This window comes from Antennarius striatus, chromosome 6, assembly GCF_040054535.1.
Source record: "Antennarius striatus isolate MH-2024 chromosome 6, ASM4005453v1, whole genome shotgun sequence".
Lineage (NCBI taxonomy): Eukaryota > Metazoa > Chordata > Actinopteri > Lophiiformes > Antennariidae > Antennarius > Antennarius striatus.
In genome coordinates, this window is record NC_090781.1 from 25,158,202 (window position 1) to 25,172,545 (window position 14,344).

Here is a 14,344-nt window from a genome sequence, read left to right on the forward strand (position 1 = left end):
AGGTGTTTGAATTCAACTGTTGAGTAATTCTTCATATTGTGACAATTTATTTTATTATTTACGATAATTTAAACATTTATGAACCCTCCCATACTGATATTAAACCACCTTCTATCTGTAATTCCTTTTCTCACACTCTGATAGACTGTTTGAAGCACTTTTGTGGTACACGGAATCGCGCTCCGTCCCGAGACTCCCAGTTGCTGTCAGCCAATAGAATGCTCTTATGGTATCATGTGACTACCAACTAAAAATCTGCGATGGGGTGAAGTTGCGCATGTTGATGTGCAAATGTGCGAGGGATTACTGTAAATCTATCAAACAGATTGTATAAGCACGAACTTTGTCCATCATATAACACATAAAACAAACCCTGACAGGAAGTTGGCCTGAACGCCTCCTGGTTCTCTCAATATCAGCTGGTTGAAGGTAGATTTTTCATAATTTCAGCTAAAGGTCACATATTATTGTTCCCAAAGTCTATTCTGAAAGCTGTGATCACTTCCTGTTTCAGTCTTGTACCCTCCCCATTACATTAAGCTCGGTTCAACCTTGGCAGCCTCACATTTCTCCACTTGTCTCCACAATCAGCATCCGGACCGCATCCCCTGATGGAGAGCTTCCTGTCTTTTGGTAACCGCGGTCCATTTACCAAACTGGCATCTTATCCGAACAGAGTGCCTGAATGGAATTGTTGTGCTCCTAATGTGTCTGTTAATATTTGATAGGTCGCCCGATTCAGACGGGTGGCGATGCTCTTCATGCAACGCCAGCCCGAGCAGGGTAGTCATCACACCCTGACCGAGAACACTAGCAGGGTGTAGGGAACTATTTTATTGTTGTACTACATGGGAAGGGATGAAAAGGCAGCTGAATGTTGATTATGCTGCATTATGGGATACGTATGTAAGAGAGGGAGGAATTGGGATAATTCACAAGTACGTAACATTGTTTCCTTTGGGAAAGGGAACAATAGGGAACAATGTTACGTACTTGTGAATTATCCCAATTCACAAGTACGTAACATTGTTCCCTTTCCCATTTTCGTCTTATCCCCAATTCTCCTTGCTCCGTTCAGTTTCCATAGAATCCAAATGCTCCTTTTCCCTTTCGGCGCCCAACATTATCTGACTGTTCTGCAGCCGCATCCCATTTCCCTGTTGTGCTACTCTTTTATTTTCTATCACCCAATTTGCATACCCACTCGCATGGTTCTGCATGACGGACGTTCCTCTGCCCGTTCCTTCAATTACTACATCAACTTATCCGTGTCAGCAGGCTGTGCGTGCCGTGAATGCCGGGAATGGTAGTCGGCTAATAAATGACTACTTTACTCTCCATTTTGTCGTCTCTATTTGCGTCGCTATCCAATGCGTGTAAGCGAGCACCAGCAAAACATATTTGCATCTATCTTGTGAAGCCTCTCCATCGTCCCTTTGTAATTGCTATCCGCCGCTCAACCTCTTTCTTTTTATTTAAAGGACAAGACCTATTTTTTTCTTACTGTGCTTTTAACAAAAGACCGGCACAAACACGAATATATGAAGTCCAATATGAACAAGTAAATTGCAGCGAGAAAACTGATTAACAAATGGATGTTTCTAATTAGAATTTGCTCTTTTGTGGTTATATATTTCTTTTTAAAAGAGCAGCACAGGCAACACCAGAAATAATTGCGACTAAAATTGGGCTGTTGGTCTTGTCATAGGATTTTTTTAGCCCATAATTTTACTGTCAACATTTTTTAATAGTTTCTTTTCCCCAGCATGGGACTTGTTTTCTTTTCTCACTACTTTGTACCTGGTCCTTTATTTGGTACCACCTCAGTAGGGGGTCTAAACGGAACAATCCAATAACAGGGCTGAACAAGTAATGGATTATCTGGTGGTATAAAGTACTTTATGTCTATCTGCACAGAGAATGTGTTGTTCTCTTAACTCCATGATCACAAACAACAATTAATTAGACCGTTTTCCTTTATTTCAATACATTAAGTTCAGACATGATCAGGAAATTCAGGTTTAATCACCTCCCAAAACTTAGTTACATCTCTTTCACGATTAATATTAGCCTGTTGTTTCGGGCTAATAACATGCATGTTTTTATTCTGATTTATTGTACAGTAACATGATAGAGGTAAAATTTCATTGTACCAGTTCCAGTTCTCCCTCCTGGGTTCTCTCCCATTCAATCGACTCATTCCTGTCACCTGTGTCTCTGCAGCACCTGTTCCCCATCTCCAATCAGGCTCCACCTACTTAAACTCACCTCAGACCTCAGTTCAGGTCCAGACTGTAGAGACTCGTCCTGCTCTACAGGGCTCTTAGACTTTTTCTGAGAATTTGTTTCCTGGGTTTTACCTGTTGTAGAAATGTTTGGTTAATTAAACTATGAATGTGCACTTCTCCCCTGGAGTTCCTCATATGTAACGATAAAATGACATATGATCAAGAACAACGTAACTCCAACCGACCAAAGCCGACGTTTACCTGTTGTGTACAGATCTGGCTGATTCATAACTGAAGGAAATCATTCATTCATGAAGAGAATGTGATTATAATTGCCTCATCTACATCTGCTTAACCAAAGTACAGGTTGCAGGTGTTGCCTATCCCAGTTGAGTATGGGAGAGAGTTGGGGTGTACCCCGGATAAGACGCCAGGCCCATGCATATGGTATTGGGAAAGAAAAAATACAGTAAATGAAAGCTGATGCCTCCAAAAACATAGAATATATGCGAAGAAGAGGACGGCATCTGGCACCAAAAGCAAGCCGTGGCATTAAAAAAAGTCTCGTCTTCCTCCTGATGCTCTCAGAGCACTCACACTCCCTCCTCTCCTCCCCCCGGCGTCGTCCTCACTCCCTTCACTGCTCTCGAGTTCAAGTGCTCTCAAAGCCCTCTTCCTCAGCAGTCAATGGTTAAACAGGGCTCCTTAAAATGTAAAGAGAATAGAGAGGAGCTCTGGCCTCCACCCCGTATCGTTCACGAAGCCGGGTGGCCTCCAACCTCCTCCACAAAGTCTTTTCATTCCAACAGGAAGCGACAAAAAAACCCAAATAAGTTCAATCCCCTGCATTTTCACAATGTCTCCAAGAGTTGGTTTTAGAAGAGCCACTACAGCCAGTTGCTTTCAACCATTCAGACATTTAAATCCCGAGTTTAAAGGATTCCACTTGACTTTGTGAAGGAAACTCATCAAGGGTGTTGAAACAAAAACTCTATTTCTGCATAGAAATGACCATTAGAATGCTCCAGAGACAAGTGGCGTCTCAGCAAAGTGAAGTACGCCCATGAGTGGGTCATTTGTGACTGCCCACTGACTTGTGTGTGTGTGTGTGTGTGTGTGTGTGTTCACAGACCGATGGCTGCGCTCAAAGCTTAATGTCGTCCTTGGGAAGAGAAAGGAAGACATTTTATTCTGAGGAGAGACAGAATATTGCATTTTACGTCAGGAGTGTATGGATGCAGGAGAGTGTGTGGTTATAAAACGCATTTGGAATGCACTGATGGGATCGCTCTGTTACGAGTGTGTGTGTGTGTGTGTGTGTGTGTGTGTGTGTCTGTGTGTGTGTGTGTGTGTGTCGTAACAGAAATGTGTTTTTATGCTTTTTTGAAATAAGGTGGAGCAAACAAATCAAAAAATCTCAATAAAAATAAGGACAGAGGGTTGATTGAAAATGTAACTTGCAACTTGAAATGATGTGAAAAAAAAACCCCTTATAGTGAATATAACCAATAGTGGTGTCAAATGAAGCTTAACCCGAGTCGGAGAACCTTCTCTCACACACCGTTGCTACAATCGTCTTAGCCAATCATGTTTATGCTATCTCTCATAAAACATTGACGTGGTCCAGTCTTCTCCCCCACATTCTGGGATCTACTTTCTCTCTGGTTGACTTGAGATGCAGTTCATGCATTTGACCTTTCTGCAGAAATATGACCTATTATTAATATTCACCATGTTTATGTGCTGAAGTGTTGTTACTACCAACACTACACCCCCCTGGACACAACCACCAGCTATTGCCCTGTCATCCAGGGTGGGATTTGTTGTGGGGGGGGTCATCCCCCCTGTGGTTTGTACATCTCTACCTCTGCTGAATGAATTCTCTCCTGGGGGGTGTAGAGGCTAAGCCAAGCTTTAATCCACTGAAGTGTTCCACCACACTGACCTGAATGACGCGCTGATGTCACTTCCTGCTCATCTAAAGTCAGACACGCCCCTTTATGTTTGATGTCTGTTTGATTTCATGAAGTTTCTCAGTTAATCCACCAATAGTTAACATCAACTAGTAAAACATTCAGAGTTCAGGGGTTAATGCTTCCAGGTAGAAACCTGACCCCGACAACATTGGTTCCTACATCATTTAGTTCCTACAGGAGGACAACATTGGTTCCTACATCATTTAGTTCCTACAGGAGGACAACATTGGTTCCTACATCATTTAGTTCCTACAGGAGGACAACATTGGTTCCTACATCATTTAGTTCCTACAGGAGGACAACATTGGTTCCTACATCATTTAGTTCCTACAGGAGGACAACATTGGTTCCTACATCATTTAGTTCCTACAGGAGGACAACATTGGTTCCTACATCATTTAGTTCCTACAGGAGGACAACATTGGTTCCTTCATCATAATAACGCCCTCCCCTCTGTCTTGCTGACATATCGCCCCCTGCTGGCGTGGACTCACCGTTGCGGTCTATGGCGAAGGGCGTGCTGGTGGTGGTGATCTGGTAGTTACAGATCTGGCTGTATTGCGGGGAGCAGTCCTGATCGGTGGCCTCCACCTGCAGGATGCTGTCGTAAATCTTGCCCTCGGTTACCGCCGCTCTGTACTTGGTTTCTCGAAACACTGGGGCAAACTCGTTCACATCGTTGACCTGAATGTGCACCACTGCCCTGGAGAGAGAAGCAACAGAGAGGAGAGCATAGAGACATGAGAAAACTGTTTTAATGTTTAATGTTTTAACATTTACAATTCAAATAACAAACCGTAATTAACTGTCGTGGACGAGCTCACCATAAAATTTACATTTTGTCACACACACGATCATCACGTGTCTTGTTGTTTGTGTTTATTGCTTGTTAAATCTTAGCATGTTGGCATTTAAATATAATGTCCATGCTAACAAGCTGATGGGGTTTGCATCAGATTAGTTTTAGATGCCTTGTAGTCGGATAATCTCCCCGAGCTGAGAAGAAAGCTGTTGGTCTTTATTCCTACATCTGTGCTCAACATACAGGAATGCTTCTAGAACTCAAATAAAACACGCAACCTTTACTTGTCAATCAGGGTTTGTTGTTTTTAATAATTTTCTGCCATAAGAAAATGAAATCATGGGAAAAGAAAACAGGACACATTGTGTTAAGAATGAATAAATTACATGTGAAGTTAACGTCAAAGGTTAACATGGTTTGATGTGTATTTAATTGCCAATTACACACAAGCGGGAGTTGGGAGGAGTAAAAATAGTACTAGCACAAATACACCATTGAGTTCAGGGGCAGAGTACTCGGTGATGAATGGCTCTGGCAGTAAATACACACGCTGTGCTTCGTGTAATGTACTGCATAACCTGACCCCATGGATTACTTTGATTGTGCTGCTATTGCGAAATACTTCCCTGGATTTCATCAGCTACCACCGACGTGCACGGCGCACCAAAGCTGCACTAATTAATCACCCCATAAGTGATCCATCAGCTGCAATTCAAAAGTCTTCGTCAATACCCTCCAACAGTCGCCTAGGCGATCGATCCTTCGATTCATTGACTGACAAACTGGTGATGGATGGCTGTGGGACACAATAATACACTTTTCACCACTAAGCAGAGCTTTGCTTCCAGAGACAAAGGGGGTGAAGCTGATGATGTGGTTTTATGGGATTAAATGGTGGGCAATGTAATGACGGTGAAATTCCCCCTTTAAGTCTGTAAATATCAGGAGGGCAGGAGAAAGACGGTGGGAGGGACGAACAAAGCCAGAAAGGATTTCTTCCTTATCGTTTCACGTTCCTTCACACAAGCTGACACAAAAGCAAATAGTGGAATAAAAACAGGAAGAAACCGTTGAATGCTAAAGGGACAAACAGGAAGTGGTGGTCGTGTCTGAATGTGTTCATTAAAAACCCATCTGAGACTCTTCTTATTCTATTAACTTTGATGATACAAAAGCATATGATGAAAAATACAGAAATACACATTTTATTTTATTTTTTTTCATTGTTATAATTAACACTAAATCATTAATCATCCAGAAGAGATTATTCTTCATAGGGTGTGCAGTTTTCCCAGCTGATGTTGGGCAAAAACAATTAGGAAACAGGAAAGAAATCCATCAGTTTCTCTATTAAATTCACTTTTACAGTATAAAGTCGTCGCCAGCGCTTTGCACAGTCTTTGTTGCTGTAAATCAACAGTATTTACCATCACACCACCAAATTGTGATAGTAAGAATAAAGTAGAACCTAGAGATACGAGTTCAATATGTATGTATGTATATGACAGTGTATGTCAAACATTTCCCAATTTAAAATGACTAAAATCATTTAAATCCGTTCCAGCTTTGTAAAAAAGCCTCAAACCCCTAAATTATATTTATTAAAAAACATTTTTATCAACCAATAGACATGCAGACTTCACCTGTTTATAATTAATTACATATAAGTTACGTAAACGATAAGGAATGAAAACAAAACACAAAAGTCACGAGAATGAGATCCGGTCTAATGTTATCGATCCGCCAACGCATGGGAAAGAATGAGTTACGGTCTCAGCTGATGTTGTGTCCATCCACCAACATGTGGTAAAGAACGAGATGCCGTCTCAGCTGATATTGTATCCAACCGCCAACTAGTGGTGGTGTCCTGAAGCACGACTTGTATGTCGAGCAGCTCGTATCAAGGTTCTACTTCATCACGTGGTTGATGTGGTTCATTTTCATGGCTGTTACACAACATAAACAAATGCATAGCATCATTTGACCAATGGTCATTGTAGGAAGCTGCTTCATGACGTTCTCCACACTGGACACAGGAACCGAAGAAGAACAGGAAGTAGTACAAGACAATGAGTAATCATTGGGCTTTGAGGTTTGTAGGATGCTAATAACAGTGAGGCTGGTGATAAGAAGCGCTGACAGATGATGGCAGCACTAGTGTGAGCAGTAAATCCCTCCCCAGCCGGGTTTTTGTCATATTAAAGACGTTCTCTCATAAACATTAATCCCCTGCTTTCCCATACTCCTCAGTGGAGAGACATATGTTCCAATCCTCTGGGGTTTGCACCACTGCTGTGTGTGTGTGGTGTGTGTGTGTGTGTGTGTGTGTGCGTGTGTGTGTGTGTGTGTGTGTGTGTGTGATGACATCCACATGCTCACAAACACATGATGTATATCTTTATCTAATAATTGTCAATACGTATAACTGTGTGTCTGCATGTAAGTGTGTGTTTTTCTCCTGATGGCTCACATCTGGTGGAAACAGACGGCTGGCTTTCTAGGGATAGGATGTTAGTGTGTGGTTGTGTGTCTTTGGTTGTGTGTCTTTGGTTGTGTGTCTGTGGTTGTGTGTCTGTGGTTGTGTGCTTTCATGTTAAGTGAGCGATGCCAAGCTGAGTCTGTGGTATTGCTCCCTGTCACAGCCCTCAGCTAATATAAAAGATGCCCACAATGAGTCAGAGCGACACAGGAAGTCATCAGGGAGTCAAGTCAGTCCTCCACTGCAAGAATGATCAAGACTATCAAAAGTAGAGGAACACAAAGCCTTACACGTCAAAGGTGAAATACACTCTTCATCAAATCAGAATGCAGACCGATCAGAGTTGAGCATATAGAATCAATATTGGACTGTTGGACATTAGTGATTAATTTGATGCCTTCATCAACAACCCACTCGGCCTCATGAAAGAGCTCCTTGGACAGAAGCAAACACCTGGCCTGCTTACAGGAGGAAGTCGACAAACACCCCCACGACACCCTTAGGGATCCCGCCAGAGACCCCCAAGGGTAAAACTGTGCAAGACTAATAAAACCACCAGAGCTTCGATCTGAGAGAAGTTCAGGAAGTTGTGAGAAAAGCAGGGTCCAGGTCTGCCCCAGGACCAAGCAGAACATCCTACAAGGTCTACAAGCAAGTTGCTAACTCTGGCTCTGGAAGATCTTGAGTCATCTGGAGAAAAGGGAAGCACAGCAATGTTGGTTTGCAGAGGAAGTGTGGATTCCCAAAGAGGGGGACCCCAAGATCATCTGGCATTTCAGAATAAACTCGCTGTTCAGTGTTGAAGAGAAGAGTTTATTTATGCAGGAAGCAAGCGTTCCAGGAGACAAGTTGGGAGCAAGTTGTGGAGAGGAAGATCTCATGGACTGACCTGTAGTGGGCAGAGCTGAATCACATGAAGTTCTTAGTCCAGGCCGTCTATGATGTACTCCCCAGCCCAAGCAAAATGCACCCTATTCCCAAGAAAGGGGACCTTCAATCACACAATGAGTTCCTGCCCAAAAGCTCTAGGAGAGTGCTATTACTGATGACGACCAGGTGCTCAAGACTATAGCAGAGAACATCTGGAGTCACATCACCAGCTGTTGGAAGTCAAGGCCATCAACTTCGTCGGAGCTGGAGAGAAGAGCAACATTGGGAGACCCGATGGACTAGAAACACCCATGCCGTGATCCAGCTATGCATCTGAAGAAGCTTCGTTACAACTGCGTGATTATGTCGGCTATAGAAACGGACGTATCTCCATCCCCTCAAATGAAGCCAGTACATCACACGTAGCTGTCATCTCGTGATGTCACTGCAGATCGCTGGAGCCGCTGCTGAATCGGGGCGAATCAAGGTTGTGCCCAGACGTGTCAGAGTCAGTCACATGATGCTCAGCTGTCAATCAGGTCATCAGCAGCGCGATAAAAGCAGTGACACCACCATAGACAAGCTGTTAACACTGACGTGTTCTTTTTTTATATGACGTCCATGATGTTTAATCTGTCAGGAAAGCACTTCCACCTCAAAACTGTACAACATCTTTATAAATGCGTTTCTGGATTTTTTTAAATTCTACTTTAAGGTTCTTTGCATCGTTTAACTTTGAATTCATTTGTTTTGAAAACAAAATCTTTTCATTATGCACTTGGACTGTCATTTTCCAAGAATATCTTAGTAGAAAATAAAGATCACGACAAACACTGGAGATGTTTTCCACCGACAGGCGTGATTTCAAACTAAATTACTCTCAGGTATAAAGAGATCAAACGCAAGCTCCATACATGTTAAAGCCAGTTTAATACCGCACTCAATCTACTTCATCATTATCCACATTCATTATTAGCCTCAACATCGCCATGCAGATAGTCATTATTAAATTCCTCCCATGCAGACACACACACACACACACACACACACACACACACACACACACACACACACACACACACACACACACACACACACACTCTCACATCCAACACAAAAGCAAATGACTCAATTAATCTCTGTTGAGAATTAGCCGAGAGGCTGAATCGTCAGTTTCCCCGTATAAGACTGGGATTGAAATAAACAACGGTGCCAATGTGAGCGAATGCCCAGGATGACACAGATAGGAATCTCATTAATATACCAGGAAATCCCACTTCCTTCCAGACGGGAACCCCGCGGCGGCGGCGCCAGCACAGGAGGCCATGTAGTCTCAGTTGAGAGAGAGATTATAATGTACAGTATGCTAATCCAGTTCCGTGTTAAGCTTCATGTCTAGATCACGCCTCATTCACAACAGATAGCACGGCTCACGTCGCTGGAGAACGGCTCGGACAATGGAAACATATAGGAGAGGAGACGAGAGCTGGGCAGTGTTTTCTACACTATAAGACCTACCTTCAATGAATGGGACCATTTAAACTATTTTCATGTGTAAGGCACACTGGATTAAAGGTCTTAATCCGTTCCAAGACGCTAGAAAAACTACCTTTTTTCAACATAATGTTATTTCATAATGTCATTTACGTATCAAATTGTATAGTAATGAAACTTATCAAAGAAATGAAAAAGAAAGAAAAAACATGGACATAATCAGGTTAGCCTAAGGTACGAGTTACCGTCGTCTTTTGGACAGAAGTTTACGGTACTGTAACTCGTACCATAGGCAATGGAACGCAGATCAAGTGAAAAATTAGTGAATACAGTAAACTAAAATAAAAAGCACATTACAGTTAAAGAAGAAGAACAATAAACATAATAATTTTTACCTTTGTGGTCATTCGAGATGGCGTTCGACTTCCAAATTTTGTTCGACTTCTAAGACAAAAAAATTCAGAATTTTTTGGGTCGAATTCCGATTTAGTTCGATGTCTAAAGCGTTCGAAAACCAAGGTGTGCTTGTATTTAGAAAAAGAGATTTTTTTTTCTTTCTTTGAGAGCTACTCAGCACAGTTTATTCATTAATTTCCATTAACTCAAAGCCACCTGAGAAACTTGTGAGCCTGATTGTCCCCTTGAACGTGGGATGGGAACGGAGCGTCGCTTTCTTTTGTCTTTTAACCGAAGCCGACAAGCCCAGATGGTGCGGTTCCTAATTGAAACATGAAGACTATACTCTCCGATTACATCCCGCTCTCTGACGATAAACAACACATTCCTACGACGGGTTTTTATTTGTTTTGTTTTTTTGCCAAGCGATAATACTCACGTCAACTAACAGGTTTTGACAGAATGAGGTTTCACTCATATTAGCATCAAGTGTGACAGGCGTGAAGTTGAAGATTCTTGGTAGAGTAAAGCACCGGCACAATGACAAGGCCTGAGCTGTGTGTGTGTGTGTGTGTGTGTGTGTGTGTGTGTGTGTGTGTGTGTGTGTGTGTGTGTGTGTGTGTGTGTGTGTGTGTGTGTGTGAGTCCCCTGGTCGGCTCTCTGCAGGAATTTATATCAGCGGCTTATGCTAACAAGACTCAGTTCTTGGCCCACTTCTTCACTCATGAGGGAGAGACTTTTTTTTATTAATGTGAAGTCAAAACTGTCTCCATGCTTGTATGCACAATCAGCCTATCTATGCCCAGCTGGGGTATTTGTCTTATTTATATGTAAATGTAGGTATATCAGTGTGAATTTGACTCAGCATTAGGTATTTGTAAGTGTGTGTGTGTGTGTGTGTGTGTGTGTGTGTGTGTGTGTGTGTGTGTGTGTGTGTGTGTGTGTGTGTGTGTGTCCTTCAGCTTGAGATAATTAGCCACTCCGTACTGCAGTGTGTTTAGAACATCCAGGCCCCTAATATTCACTAATGATGACTGTAATAACTATTGTAAGGACTGAACACTTTTTGTGTGAAAGTGCGGCTGCACGGACTTGGGTAAATGTGTGTGTGTGTGTGTGTGTGTGTGTGTGTGTGTGTGTGTGTGTGTGCAAATTCAGTTGACATTTTTTCCTTTCCTCCTGGAACTAGTTGACGACATAAATTGAGGTTTACCTGAATTAAAGTGCTGATTTATGATTGGGAGACCAATTTAAACAACAATCAAATATTAAGTTAATTTTTAAATTAGTTTAAAATCTTTATATTCAAAAACGGGCATATATCTTGCAAAGAAAAGAAAATAACAAAATGTAGGTTTTTCTTTGATTTCCATTATCAAAAGCCTATTTTTTTCTGAGCTGTGATGATGGAGGAGAATAAAATGAATGTTTTTTTTAAAATATTTTCTTTACGCACGAAGCACAGAAAGTGAGACGATCCTACGTGGGAATTATGCAGCATGCAGTGCCAACCAAGTCTTTTCTTGTCCACCTGACTTTTGATGAATCGTGTTTCATGTTAAAGTGGATGCGTGTGCCAGACACTTTGCAATTAGTGCACAAAAATGTTTCAATAAACCAACTGCAGCAGACTAATAGCAAACTACAAACCGACAAGCCACTAACATTTGAAAGGGAATGAAAGAAAGACGGGGTTTGAGCGAGCTCCACCTCAAACTGCCAGGAGAAAAAACGCATCCGATGGATTTTATGGCCAAAAAAGTAGAAAGAACACATGGAAAGAGAAACTTCCTTCCAATCACCCTCCTGGACACCAAATTACCTTTATATACGACCACCGTTTCATCCGATTTCACCCAATCAGAGCACAAAAGACTGAATATCAATCTCTATGAGAAAGTTCTGTGGTTGTGAACAAACAGTACAAATGCTTCTTCATTCAGAGACAGAAAGAACATGAATAATGGTGACATGACATACGGTTGTAATCCTCCTGTCAGTCAAACACACAAACACCCTGCACACAGGCATCATAACACTTTCCTTTGTTAATAGTTTGCTTGTAATTACTGATGTCCTGCACATCATTCTTCAATAAGTCCCTCCGTGCTCGACGCTAATTAAATCTCATTAGTGTCCAGGCTGAATCACTATTGTGTTAAAACCATTAGAAAAAGCACAAAATGCACATTTATCACATTTGTAACTCTTTATGACAGCAGCTGAAAAGGCTTCACAGTTCAGTACCAATTGTTAATTTGACAGAGGTCGGCTCTGCAGCGCTGTAATTAATTTATATTTCATTTAAAGCTGACCTGAGCAGAAACGGTCTCAAGGAGTTTAAGGTGAATTTGTTTGAGCTTCGCAGCTTTGCTGACAAGTGATTAAAGCTTCAACAGGCAGCCAAAGTAAAATATCTCAAAGGGCAAAAGAAGCAAAGTGATTCGGAGCCATCAAATGTGTACGAGGCTATATTAATGCTCTCGCCTCCGGAAAGGGAAATCATTAATGTCAGTTTGGCGTTACTCAAGGTCGCTGAGGCTGGAGGTGTGCAGCGCTTTGCTTGCTTTGCAGGATGACGTGTTTGTCAAAGTCTAAAACGCAGCTCCAAAAATCCTAGAGAAGTCCATTAAATGCATTAAAATGCATAAAAAGGGAAAGCTGGGAAAGAATCTTAAATACAGACAGAAGGGTTTGATAAAGGGTAAAGTACTGTTTCCAAAGCAATGCTGAGAATTTCGAGATAAAATTCAGTTGACAGATGAGATCAAAAACAGAAGACATTCACTTACAAAATGAGTTGAAAGACGTGAGTGGCTGTTTCATTTAAAAACCAGGATTTAAAATTTAAAAAAAAATCAAACCTTAACGTAATTTCTCATTTTTCGCAGTTAATAAAATGATTAGTAAAATAACAAGATTTCATTACCCTTCATGAAAGATGAAATGAGAGCAGGGTGGCCTTTGGCGCTGCTCTTGGGTGGAAAGCGGCCAAAAAGCTTCCAAGTGTCCAAAAAATTAAGAGAATAAAGACCCAGAAGTGTTAAAATAAATCTCTTTGGACAAGATTGAGACAAGGGTGAGAGCCCTTCCTGCCCATGTCACATTTATTACATCAGATGGACAAGTTGTGGTTGCCAAGTGTCCATTATGGCCCCCCCCATCTCAGGGCATGAACTCAGTCATCATAATTATTATTATTCTGGTCCCTCACTAATGGAGGATCTTTTCTCCAACAGTCAAATTGTCTTATGTGTTTGTATAATTTGCTGACAAACTTAAATGAATGCCAGTTTTTCCATTCAGTTGAACTACAGTTGGAGTCTTCACCTGACCAACTATTAATATAAGGCTTTAAACGCAGCTGCTGTGTGTTTTGGTTGTTACAATATGCAACGCTTAAACAAGTGACAACCTTTCATTAGTTTCACACTGAGATGGTGTAACATTGACATTCCTCCACTATAGCACGCTGACATACTTGTGAATTCTACAAGTAAAGTAGGACCTGGAGATACGAGTTTAATCCGTTCCGTGACTGAACTCATAAATCAAACATTTCCCTGCTTGAAATAACTAAAATCATTTTAATCCGTTGTAGCCTTGATCAAAAGCCCAAAACTCCTTAAATTAAGGAAAAACAAACATTTTTATCAACCAATAGACATGCAGACTTTACCTGTGTGTAATTAATTATATATAAGTTACATAAACAGTTACATAAAGAATGTAAAGAAACACAAAAGTCACGAGAACACACGAGCTACGTCTTTACTCCACCAACGAGAACGAGATCCGGTCTCACTGATGTATCCATCCACCAACACGTGGTAAAGAACGAGATCCGGCCTCGCCGATGTCGTATCCATCCACCAACATGTGGTAAAGAACGAGATCCGGCCTCGCCGATGCCGTATCCATCCACCAACACGTGGTTAAGAACGAGATACGGTCTCACTGATGTCATATCCATCCACCAACACGTGGTGATGTTCTGAAGCATGATCTCGCATTTTGCTTGTATGTTGAACAAAAACATGAACACAGCGACGACTCGTATCTCAAATGACCCGTATGTCGAGCAGCTCGTATCTCGAGG

The 14,344-nt window shown here is 41.7% G+C and overlaps 1 protein-coding gene across 1 annotated transcript in view; it reads right to left on the reverse strand.

Moving 5' to 3' along the window:
- LOC137596718 (calsyntenin-2-like) overlaps positions 1-14,344 on the reverse strand; it is a 203,498-nt gene that overhangs the window by 65,186 nt on the left and 123,968 nt on the right. The window contains exon 4 of the mRNA XM_068317436.1: positions 4,699-4,907. Within this exon, the coding sequence (XP_068173537.1) occupies positions 4,699-4,907 (209 nt within the window). The remainder of the gene's footprint in view (positions 1-4,698; positions 4,908-14,344) is intronic.